Here is a 12,843-nt window from a genome sequence, read left to right as displayed (position 1 = left end):
CAGAGGGTGGAGATGGATGGCAGCAGAGAGATCACTTGATTGTTGCCTGTTAGGTTCACTCCCTCGGGGGCACCTGGCATTGGCCACTGTTGGTAGACAGGATACTGGGCTGGATGGACCTTTGGTCTGACCCAATATGGCTGTTCTTATGTTCTCCACTTAGCAAGAATCATGTTATTTTTCCTCTTTCCATTACGTTAGTATCACCTGGGTGAAGCTAGATGTTCCAGCACTTCTTATGGGGAACAGGCTTATTTGAGGATTAACAAAGGGGAATAAATCACTACTTTCCACGCACACCTACCATAGGTCCCAAGTTCATAATAATGGGATCTGAACTTCTCCAAAGCTTGTGGCTGTTTGTTGGCCCACGGTTTTACTCCAGCCTCACGTCTAGCTTTATTATTTTTTAAGAGTGCAGAGCAGGGCTGGCAAAGCCCAGAAATTGCCCCTGAAAATGGGAAACGAGGCAGAAAATCATGACTCATTCTGCACTGCAAGTTTTGCAAAGCTCCATACGAAAGCACAACCACAATCTCACTGTGAGACGTTCTGCTTTTCCTACAGCAGCTCTGCACAGCCCTGCCCTTCCCTGAGCAGTACAGGCTCACTCGGTGAATTCAGAATTTCCTACAGTCCCTACCAGCAGAGCACAAGATCTACTGCAATACTGCCTAAACATGTAGCTCTGGAAAGCTGAGGTCCTCCTAGTCTCATTGACTCAATGGAAGTCCCTCGCATCCTGCTAGGGCCCTGAGTTTGAGTCTGAAATTCTCATCACTCCTATAAAACGAACTTAGAAATCCAAGCTTAGTCCCTAGGGGCCATTGATCCATACAAAAATACAATGAGGAAGGAGACTGAGGGGCAAAGGTAGAGGAGCTCTCAGAGTCATAATTTCCCTGACCAGCCCAGGAGTCAATCCCTTTCCTTCACAAGCAGAAAATCCACCCACATCTAAATTAACAAGCGTGTCCAGAGCACCATTCCTCAGCCCAGGATTGCAAAGCACTTTGGGATCATTAATTAAGTCACATAAAACCCACAGGGGGTAAGTAAATATGTATCATTATCCCTATTTTACAGATGGGGAAACTGAGTCATGGTGAGTCACATAACAATATTCATTATTATTATGGTTAACAACATTTAGTCCTGTTATTGTGCTTTTCATGCACAGACCACAAAGCACTTTACTAAAAGTGATCCTCACTGAGCAGATGGGGAAACTGGGGCACAGAGAGGCAAGGTGACTTGTTCAGGGTTGCACAGCAGGTCAATGCCAGCACCAGGAATTGAACCCAGATCTCCTGATTTGCTTTTCAACTACAAAACACCACCCACCCACACACTCCAGTGGCTGGGTGTTTCTGAATTCTGCACCTCAGAATGCACTCTCTATTACCCAGCTCTGATTTATTTTATTTTACTCACTACCAGTTTGTTTATTTCTAGAGCAGCAGACAGCAAAAAGGAAATGATGCCATATAAACATGTCGAGACTGAGTCTCTCCCAGGCCGCAGGGGAAAGCTGTGGCAATGAAATATGACTGGGTCCCACCCTGGGTGACGGGTGGAGAACACCCTTGATCTTGCTTGTGAAATGCAGTGGTTGCTGCCTTTTAACACAGCGCAGTAAGGAGAACATTTGCAAAAGCAGCAAAAATATATTGCTTCTCCAGAGACGCTCATCCCCTCCCATGCACTTCTGGAAGCTGCTTCTCTGTCACAGGCAGAGAGGCAACTTTCATCTAGTTCTGTGATGGTTCAACTTGCATTGGCCAGGGAAGCAATTGTTAAACTCATGGCTATTCTGAAGGATGCAAAACCTTGGATCTGGACTCACGGATCCAGGTGCTCGGGCTTGTGGCTGTATGAAACAAACAAAATTCCTTTTTCTTTAAGAAATATGCCCCAAGCATCCTTTTTTCTCCACAGATGTTTCAGTAGCAACAAATAACAACCTTGATCCTGAAATCCTAACTCAGGCAAAACTCCTGATGAAGTCAGGGGGAAATTTTGCCTGCAGAGAGAGTGCAGGATTGGGGATAACAAAACCATATTCCATGGTCTGCTAAGGCCCATTCTGCACTGCAGCTGGTGGAGAACTCAGTCTGAGCAGGGGGACTCTGCTGGAAGAAAGCTGGTAGCTGGAGCTCTGCCACTTCCTGCACCAACTGCTCCCACAAATGTAATGAGTTTGAGGGTCTCAGTACAGTTCCTACTGGAGAAGTGTCACAAAAAGGCACTTACTCATTAGTGTAATAACAGGCACTAATCTACCTCCTGTTAGCATCATCATCAGACAGACCAAAGAGTTAATGGGTCACGGACAAAACCCTGGCTGGGATTGTTTAGCTGGGGATTGGTCCTGCTTTGAGCAGGTGGTGGGACTAGATGACCTCCTGAGGTCTTTTCCAGCCCTAATATTATATGATTCTATAGACACCGACTTACGGCCTCTTTCATAGGATGGCCAGCTGCTATCTGTCTCATTTGCAGAGACAGAGCACTCTGCTGTCTGGTATGTATGCATTCATGGATAAGCAGAGCACTCCAGCCTCTAGGACTGCCAATCCAGCACCTTGCATTCCCCCAAAACATTAATGTAAAAGAAAAAACTAGGGAGGAGGGCAACATTGGCAGAGAAAGGCAATCATGGGCGTATAAGGGTCTTTTGCTCTGCTAGTTATAATATGGGGCTTCTGCTCCAAGCATTCCTTCCCCTTTCGGAATGTGGGTCAGACGCTGGTACATTGCCTCTTCAGTACAACAGCTGCAGCATGGATGAGTCTCTTGCTGTCAATAGGTCTGTGGTCACCAAGCTGGGGAAGTGGTGGCAACCTCTAGGTTCAGGACTGACATGCAAGATGCCTGCAGGTGCGTACAGTACCTGCAAAGGCCTCTCGCAGGCTCCCGGTGTGTGACTCAGACCTCACTGTGTGGTGTGGCTCCATGCAGCCATCAGTGAAATGAGCTCACACAATTCACCATGCCTATGGTGCGATGATGGAACATACAGAAGGGCCCACATTCACCTAAACATGGGTCCTCTCTCTGTTAGAACAATCCGATATACAGCTGTTGTACCATGGGTCATCAGCAGGGATAGAACCCAGGACTTTCATCATCAAAAGCCTCTACCAAGGGAACACCAAAGGAGAGCGCCTATAGGGCCAAGTTCTGATGCCCTCACACGGGTTGAATACTACCATATTCCATGAGCAGTCCAACCAATTTCAGTGGGGCCAAGTGCAGAGCAAGGTACTACACAGCAGGAGTGAGGATATCAAAATCTGGTCTTTATTAATAAATAACATGCAGGCTTTTATCTATGTGTGCCAGCCATTAGCAGGGGACATGATCACACACACTTATCGAGAGTGCATCACGTAGTAAAATGAGATACAAGGGAAAACCCAGGAGCGACAATGCAGGTTCTCCAGGTAAAGAAAACTGCAGAGGAAAGAGAATAAATCAGTAACATGCAAACCATGGGCCTAGAAAACCTCTCTTATCACCAAAGAGACACTGGTTAGAATTCAAGGTCACCTACCAACAAGAACAATATTTAGAGTGCAAATTCTTCTGGGCAGGGACCATATCTTGTGGTAGAGGATAGAGAAGGATTTCCTTTAGTACTTCTCATACTCTGGGGAGAGACAATCAAGGCTTGCAAGGATTATAATGGATCACTGTCCCAACTGTCAGGACTCAGTGCAAAACCGTAAGTGATGCCATGTTCTTATCACTGCCCTGCTAGCTCAAAAACTTTTTAAGACTTCACAGAAATGACAATTCCAATCAAGACATGAAAGGTGTTAAGGAAATTGCCCCTCAAAAACAAAATTAGATCTTATTATTGCCATCTTTTCCATTTCTTAAAGTAGAGGAAATGCAAATGGGAGACACACCTGCATAACAGAGTCTAGACATTTTGAGTTTCAAGCAAACTTGCAGATAGAGCTCACAGTTAGCTGAAAACAGGTGATGGTGGTGGTGGTGTTTGCATTCCTTTAATACCTCTAGGGGGCAAACAGAACGGAAAAAGAAGTTCCCCTGTCTGCATGTAGTGTGCAATCTCACGGGCCCAAGCAGATTTAGGCCTGGGATTACATTTTCAAATCACCAATGTACCCAAAGACTCAGTACCGTTTTCAAAAGTGACCAAGGAACTTAGGACCCTCACTGAAAGGCTATTGGACTCGGCCACTTTGAGAAACTGTACCCCTGGTCTGCAACTGGAGAAGAGACCTTCAGGGAATGGCCAGGTCAATAGTGAAATAGTGCTCAGCTGCAATGCTAGGGGGCACTGCACTATTGCTGGTGCCATTTTTGGGAGATGTAACACGGAGGCCCTGATCATTCCCAGTCATCTCATCCGCCTTTTTCCAAGAGGACTCTGTGACCCTGAACCCTAAGTCCTAACTCTAACCAGCTCTGAGTTTGGGGATAGGTTTACGTTCGGATCCGACCCGTGAGTTCATTGTTAGTCGCCACTCAGGTCAGATACACAGTCATGGTGACCACAGCTATTGTCGTTCAGCTGGTGCTGGCTAGGGGATATGGAGGATCGTTCAACAAAGCAAATCAGAGAGGATATGAACTGGCATCTAAATTGTAACCAGCCTTTGGCTTTTACCAGCCAAAGACACAGCATTTACAGCAAACGTGCGAGAACTAGAGAAGGAGCAAGAACAAAGCTAAATGAGGGAAGATCTAAATCCCCAAACTGCCAGCCGCACCCCCAGGGTGTTTTTAAGCAATGGCCAAATCACAGAAAAGTATCACCGGGCTTTGTAGGGTGCTGAAAATACCACACAGGTGATTCTGGATTCAGTGCCGTCAGCTTTGCTAAATAGAGGGCTCTGAAATGCAGTGTTTCTTCTTCAGTCAGAGCAATTAGGCGGGGCAACAGCTTAAGTGAGACCTTCTTACCTATCCCCCACACACCTGTCGCTGAATCTTTCCCTTATTTGCAGAGATGAGCCCGAAGCAAAATACTAGAGCCAGTGTCAGAAACAAGTTTTCTTGAACCTACCCCTGTAATGGCTCCACACCATCCACCCAGCGGCAGAGCGAAGTTCTGATCCAGATTGTGGACTGTTGAGACCCAGGCTTGTTGCACTGCCCAAACAAATTTGTTACCTCCGTTCTTAGGGAACAAGGTAACTTCCTCCCTCGCCTGCCTAGAACATCTGGAGGCTGTTGATGTCCATCTTACTCTTGTCTCTACGGTACCATTGGCTCTCCACATTGACCAGCAGTCCATTCCTATGGACTCTCATGCTGAGAGTTGCTCTCTGAACACCCCAACAGCAAGGTACAGAGAAAAGAACACCTTACCGGATACCCCCAGTTGCTGTTTCCTGTCTGGGCTTTGGTATAATAGCTGCCCCGGGCAGTCCCATAGTTGATGCCATCAGCCAAACCATCATACATGGAACCTGCAAGCAGAAGAACAACATTAGGAATGGAAAGCTAAGCTTCTATGTGGTTTGCATGTGGGACATGGAGTTCTTTGTTCTTTGATGGGTCAAAGTCTTCCCCACTGGCCACCAGAGAAGGACAATGGACATATCATAAATCGGGGGCAGAGAAGTCCTCTCTCAATGGACATGGCTGCATAAGGCTAGAAGCCCCTTCTGAATAGTCATTCAGAAAGGAATAAAGGGCAGGAGAGGGGTGATCCAACCTTCCAGTCACCTCTCAGGACCAGATTCTTCCACCCTTTCTTGTGCTGGGTAGTGCCTTGCTCTGAGAGCAGTCCCATGAATTTCAGCTAGTCATTGTGAATTAAGGAGACCCACTTTGGCGCTTAGCTGATGGTGGTGGAAATGGAGTTTAGAGGTTCGGTTCTGTCCTTATCCAAATCTCTTAGATCAAGAGGAAACTCTGCAGGTTTTATAATCAGCCACCGCATAACCCAGCCTAGAAGCATGAACTTCTCAACAGCCTATAACTGACCAGCCCTGCTGTGTAAAACCTCTTTCCATCTACCTCCCACTGGCAAACTCTAGTAAGGGAATCCTTGCTTCATTTCTCCAATTTCTCTTTCCTTCCAAAAGCCTTTTATATGAGGTCACATTGATCATAAAGAACAAAGATTAGAAGAAGTATTAACTATCCTCCAAGCTGGAACTCCATTGCACCATGTGACAGCACAATACAGTGAGAGTTAATAAGACCTACATTTTTGAAAGTGCCCACTAATTATGGGTGCCCAAAATGAGACCTGATTTACAGAAATGTAAAGACCCACTGGCTCCAAATGATGGAATTCCATGGGAGTTCTAGGTGCTCAACACCTCTGAAAATCAAGCCCAAAGCATCTCAATGTGAGCACCCAAATTAGCGGGCACTTTTGAAAATGTAGCCCCTTCATCTCTTAGTAGAGATGGTCCTAAACTGGAGTTTCCCTTCAACCGAAAATTCTGGAAAAGAATTTGTTCCATTTCAGAATGAAAAAGCAGAATTTCAAAATTTCACGCGGAAGAGAAATCTGAAAACACTTCATTTTGAAAATTACAAAAGAAATTTGAGCCTGGAAGCCCAAGCTCTGTGGTCCCTGGCCCAGTCGTGGCTGCCAGAGCTTCTAGGCTCTCTGCCAGTCTGGCTCATGGGGAACCAGAAGCCAAGAAACCCTGGGAGCCTTGGCTGAAGCGCTCCCAGCTCTGGGTTAGGGAGCCTGGAAGCCTTGGTGTCCACAGCCCCAGGCCAGTCTGCATGGCTGGCTGTCCCAGAGTTGCAGACTCTGGAAGACCTTGGCTCAGCATCCCTGAGCTGGTAGGAAACCTGGCGGATTTCTGATGGAAAACTGCCTACAGTTCATCTAAAGTTCACTGAACTCCATACGTTTCCATGAAACATTTTGTGTTACAGAAACAGGCATTTGTTGATAAAGCCTTGTTTAATCAGAAAATGCATCATCAGCTCTCTTTCTCCCTTTTACATCTCTGACTGTTTGGTGTGCCAACTTGGAGACACCCTGCAGTCATTCACATGGAGCAGTTCCTCCTCAAAGTGCCTTACAGCCACTAATGCCAAGATCCTCAAAGGCATTTAGGCTCCTAACTCATTAATAACACCCACACTGGGTAATGAAAGACCACGACGCAGATGAGCGCTCCAGCCCAACCCGCCTCTGAAGGCTGGCACATTCTAGTCACCACTCCCAGCCACAGCAATAGCATGGATGATGACCATGTGATCATCCTAGGCTGGAGCAATGTACCAGAGGGGGAGAAACGCTGATCCAGAAAAGGTAGGAGAAATTACCCATAATGGGCATCAGCAGGGAAATCTTCCCCCGACTTTTCTGTCCCAATGTCTAGACTGAAGATTCCATTGTCCATTAAACTCAAGAGGTTCAGAGAGTAATTTCTCTAGAACCAATTCTTAATTTGGTCCCGGGCTTGCCAGAGCTGAGCCCCAGCACCTCTAGGCTTGGTAGTTCATAGCCCCTGCACCTCTGAGCTTGGCAATTCATAGCCCCAGCACCTCTGAGCTTGGCAGGTCAGAGCCCTGGCACCTCTGAGCTTGGCAGGTCAGAGCCCTGGCACCTTTGGGCTTGCTGCATCAGTTATGAAAGTGAAAACAATTGCTTGAGCCCTGGCACCTCTTTCATTACAAATTAAGCACTGTCCAGAACCCTATTAACTTCTCTATAACCCAACTCATTTAATCCTTATTCACTTCCAAAGGACTTTCCTATAAGGGCTGTACTGGCAAAGAGAATGGCAAGATGTGTGGATGGATGGATGGCACGCACACTGGCATTGCTCCATTTGAGTACTTCCCCACTCTATGCATTCCCCTGGCACAATTCCCTGGGTTGCTTTCAATAGGGCAGGCTGGTGCATAGCTGCATGGGTGGGGAACGAGTAGGGTGGGACACGAAACTATGAGTTTAACCCATGCGATTCTCCCCGGCGATATGTGTTTTCTAACAAAGCTGGCACTAGGGACAGATCCCTTGGCCCCGGTTGCCTGGGAATAATTTCTTAGCTAATACTCTCCTGATCTGTGCTCATGCCCAGTAACACCCAGAGTGGAGCTTCTACGCCTTCCCCCTTGCACACTTCCCATGCAGTTCAACAGCTTCCCTTGTTGTAAAAGGACCACTCACTGCAGCAAAAATCAGCTGACTCACAGAGCTGCAGGCTGGGAACTTGCTGCTTTATTCAACTTCATCACGAGGGTCAGGAGAAAACTCCATTAACTAAAAGTAAGGGAGGGGTGGAGCCTGATTCCATCCCATAATGATCTGTGTAACCCAGCTAACCATATCACAACTACTTCACTACACACTCCTGAGTACAGGAAGGGTTTGGTGCTCAGGGCAGGTCATGGGCTTATCTGACCCTGTTTTAGGGACAATTTCCCCCCCTCCTCCTTTTTCATAAGGACCTTCTCAATTTGTCCTGAGCTTCAGCGAGACCGTTTCTTTTCCTAGCTGAGGATCACCCTGAGTCATTCATGATTGATGCTCATCAACAGACAGTGCTAAATGCTTATTGAATCAGAGTTGCAAGGTCACTGCCTGCCAGGCTGACAGATATTGTCTCATTGTTTCTTTGTACTCCCCCTGTCTGTCTGTAATACTTAGTATGTAAGCTGTTTGGGGCATGGACTGTCTTTTTGTTTGGGGTTTGTACAATGCCTACACAGTGGAATCCTGTCTAAACTCCTAGGTACTCTGATAATACAATACAAATAATAAATAAGCCCCTTTGATGCACATCTTTGCTTTCATTGTGTAGCTTCATTACTATGGGCTAGAGTATCAAGGAATTTTGCATCATGAACAGTTCACCCCCTACCCCCTCTCCGGCCCATGAGATTTAATGATTGGCTTTATTACTGAGAATTTCTGTGGCATGTACAGCACCAAAGTTGCTACTCTCTTTAAAGCCTGGAGTGTGAAATTTGTCATGGAATTGTGGCCCTCAGCTGCTAGAACTGGACAGCAAATTCAGCCTCCATGCAAGAGAGCATCATTTCCGGGGGGATCAATGTAAAACATCAGCCTCATAATGTTCGCGTTCTACTTAAGTAGTTGATGCTTCGGTTTATCGTGGGCGGGGTCTTTGATACTGGCAATCAGCGGATAGGAGAGAAGGACATTGTAGGTCTCCCATAATCTGCCTTTCCAAGTGGAGGTGCCTGTTGTGCATCCCAGATCTCGAGGTTCTGGAAGTGAAAGCCAAAGTCTCCTGGAAAATGGCATGGTGAGGGGTGGAAAAGGGAGAGTACCAAGGAAAATCCCCAAAGGAGGAGCATTTCTGGAAGTCTTCGTTGCTACTGGGAAATCCACTGGTCCTGCTCACTGGGGAAGAGCCTACACTTGCCAACAGAAGTATTATGACCTAATGGTTCAGTGTGTGCTGTATACCATTTATTTTAGTCCGGCAGTTAATTAGATCTTTACAATGCATTTGGACTGAGCCGGAGTCCTGTAAGCCAGAGGGTTCCTTGTGGCAGGGAGAGACACGGCATGAAGGACCACACCCTTCGCAGGTATAAATCGGCATCGCTGCACCAGGGTACTGGAACCATTTGTATAGTGGGGGCGCTGAGAGCCACTGAACCAACTGTAAACCTGCATAGGATGAAAACCACTTCAAGCCAGGGGGTGCGGCAGCCCCCTACTTCCAGCACCTGTGAGCTGCACTGAAGTCAACAGCAGCTATGTTGATTTACACTAACTGAGAGCAGGGCCACAGCATTCTAGTTTGCAGCTGCACACACTACAGATGATGTTGAACAGATAGCATGGTGCTGGTAGGAGCAGGCTCAGGGCTGTATGGGCCTCTATCGTTCCTTAGTATGTCTTTCGGGTCTGCCCCTGCAAACTCTGGGTCCTGCTGACAGGCTCTTCAGTAGGGCTGCCCATGTGACTCAGGGCTAATTGCAGTGAATGAGTTGCAGGAATGACCTTAGTCAATAGAAGTTAATCAGATTTCTTGCAGGCAACCTTACATTAAGCAGGGCTAAAAGGACTGCTGGGGGGATAGGGGAGGAGATAGGCTATGTCAATGGAGCAGTTTTTCCATTTTCTTTGCAGATTCAGAAGGGTTTTTTTTCCCCCCCCAAACCTTATCCATGCAGTAAAAATAATCTATTTAAAAAATTCAAAGTGACACCACAGCAGTAAACCACAGCCACGCACTGAACAACTATCAACCCAGGAACCCATACCATAGCGAGGGAATGGGTGTATATTAATCTCTTTAATTAACAGAAAGCAGCACAACACAAACCAACAGCTGGAAGTTGAAGCCAGACAAATTCAAATTAGAAATAAGGAGGGTGACTAACCATTGGAACCAACTAGCAGTGAGTAGTGGTGCATTCTCCAGCTCTTGAAGTCTTCAGCTCAAGACTGGATACCTCTCTAGAAGACATGTTTTAGCCAAACACAAGTTACTGTGCTCAGTGAAGAGCTAATGGGATGAAATTTTATGGCCCATGTTATGGCTTTAAAAAAAAAAATATCAGCGTATCTTGATTCTAACAGCTCTGGAGTATGCAAAGTCCTCTATCCAGCCACAACAGAGACCGGCCACGAGCAGCAACAGAGTACGCTTCCTACACTCACTACCACAGCAGTGGGAGCTGTAGGGACCCGTCCCAGGATGAGAGAGTTCATTGTCCATGGCCCACTCATTCACTGGCCTTTCTGCACAAGGTGGTCACAGAGTCGCTGTTGACGACGACACCTGCTCACTCAGAATCAGCTTGATTTGAGGTGGAATTTTCAAAAAGCACCTCATTTTAGGACCCCAAGCCCCACTGACTTTCTACAAGCTCCTGGGTCAGGTAGGATCTTTTGAAAAATCCCACACTAATCCAATTCCTTTCAAGTTACTTTGCTTTGAGATTCCACCCCCGCCTCACTCTCTAGGGAACTTTGGGATATCTGCTCTGGGTTCTGGGACCTTGTGCAATTTATGTCTCATGTGACGAACACAGGACAAGGTGCCATAAAACGAAATGCTATTTAGTCCCTGAACACGCACAGAAGAATCAAAAAGCAGAATATGTCCCACAGTCAATGTTTCCTAAATATCTTGGCCAAGAATGTCCAAGGTGATTACCAACAATAAGCCAAATTTTCAACAGCAGCTGGATGTGAAGTATGGATTTAGGAGCCAAAGGACCTGGTTTTCTAAAACACTGAGTGCTCTGCAGTTCTCATTGAGATCCATGGGAGGGTTGGGTGCTCAGCACTTTGGAAAATCAGGGTGTTTATTGGATCAAATCCTCAAGGGTGATTCTGTTTCACCATGTAAATATCTGCCCAATTTCTCCACACATTTTTTAAATGGCACCTGCTCCTGCCCGTCAGCTGTACACTGAATCTCCAGCAGAGCTGTAGCAAGGTGTGGGGGCAGAACTGGCACTGACGCCTGCAAAGATTTCTGCCTACAGTTGAGGTGTTAGTGGTGAACAGCTACCATAGCATCACTAACTGGCAAAGTTGTCTCAGTCCTTGCCTCTTCATCCAGCACTTACTGTCAGCCTGGTTCGTTTCTTATTCCACCAGGTCCTGAGACCACAAAGCCTTAATCAACAAAAGTGAGAGGAGCTGGGAACAGATTTACACATGACCACATCTTCCAGTTACCTCTGTGATTAGCGCCTTCAGCTGGCACAGACAAGCTTGCTTCTGCCCTCTTCAATACCAACGCTTTGGCTCCTACAATCATAGCAGCCACAGATTCATACTATGCCAGGATGGCAGTGTATGGAGTATTGCATACACACACTCCTCCCCAGAGCTGCTACATCCCCAGTGCCATGGGTTCGGAATGCAAAGGAAAGAGTTCAATGGGGTTTAGGAAGCCAGCTGGAACTGTATAAACATCTTGACCCGTACCCTAAACTCCACAATGCAGCCCTGCTTCTCCTCGGAAGCCAGTCCTACATTCAAAGTCAAGTGCCACTGTAACCGAGAACCTTTGGAAGAGGCACGAGGATATTTGACCCCTCTCATTATTTGAGTCCACCTAGACCTGGGATCGGCAACTATGGCACGTGTGCCGAAGGCGGCACGCAAGCGGATTTTCAGTGGCACTCTCAGTACCCAGGTCCTGGCCACTGGTCCGGAGAGCTCTGCATTTTAATTTATGGTAATTTTAAATGAAGCTTCTTAAACATTTTTAAAACCTTGTTTACTTTATATACAACAGTTTAGTTATATATTATAGACTTACAGAAAGAGACCTTCTAAAAACATTACAATTTATTACTCACACATAAAACCTTAAACTAGAATGAATAAATGAAGACTCAACACACCACTTCTGAAAGGTTGCCGACCTTGACCTAGAAATATCAGCCTTGAGGTTCTCACAACCTTGCAAAGCCAGTCCAGATCTTCAAGGGTTGAGCAGAGACCTTTGCATGTCTCATTCAGCATCAGTATCACTCATCCTTCCTGCTAACACCACACTATCCTTCCATCACAGCTGGACATCTTCTCCCTAGGAGGACATGTCTCAGCTTTGCTGCTCTTTCAGCAGGAGTGAAATCCAGATCGCAAGGCCACTGGAAATCACAAGCACAACCGAGACCGGAATAACTTTGTGCAGTGGATGGTGAGAACGGCTCAGCTGATCACTGAGGTAGGTGACTCAGTCACAGAACCCTTCCCGACACATGGACCAGGGACAGGAGCAAGGTTGGCTCTGCAGGGACAGGGACAGGGGCAAGGTTGGCTCTGAGGTTTTTTTTGTTTTTTTCCCCCTCTGCTGGAGAATTTCTACAGTTCCCCAAAGGAAGAACAAAGAAGCAAACTCTAAAAAGAAAGGACAATCCAAGGCTCTTCAGTTCTTTGCC

The 12,843-nt window shown here is 46.6% G+C and overlaps 1 protein-coding gene across 1 annotated transcript in view; it reads right to left on the bottom strand.

The window, feature by feature from the left end:
* The window catches only part of PKP1 (plakophilin 1), a 68,112-nt gene that overhangs the window by 36,216 nt on the left and 19,053 nt on the right, over nucleotides 1–12,843 (bottom strand). Inside the window, exon 4 of the mRNA XM_050956170.1 lies at nucleotides 5,347–5,447. Within this exon, the coding sequence (XP_050812127.1) occupies nucleotides 5,347–5,447 (101 nt within the window). The remainder of the gene's footprint in view (nucleotides 1–5,346; nucleotides 5,448–12,843) is intronic.

Source organism: Gopherus flavomarginatus, chromosome 5, assembly GCF_025201925.1.
Source record: "Gopherus flavomarginatus isolate rGopFla2 chromosome 5, rGopFla2.mat.asm, whole genome shotgun sequence".
Lineage (NCBI taxonomy): Eukaryota > Metazoa > Chordata > Testudines > Testudinidae > Gopherus > Gopherus flavomarginatus.
The sequence above is the reverse complement of the archived record's forward strand: the minus strand, read 5'-3'. Positions and strand labels throughout refer to the sequence as shown.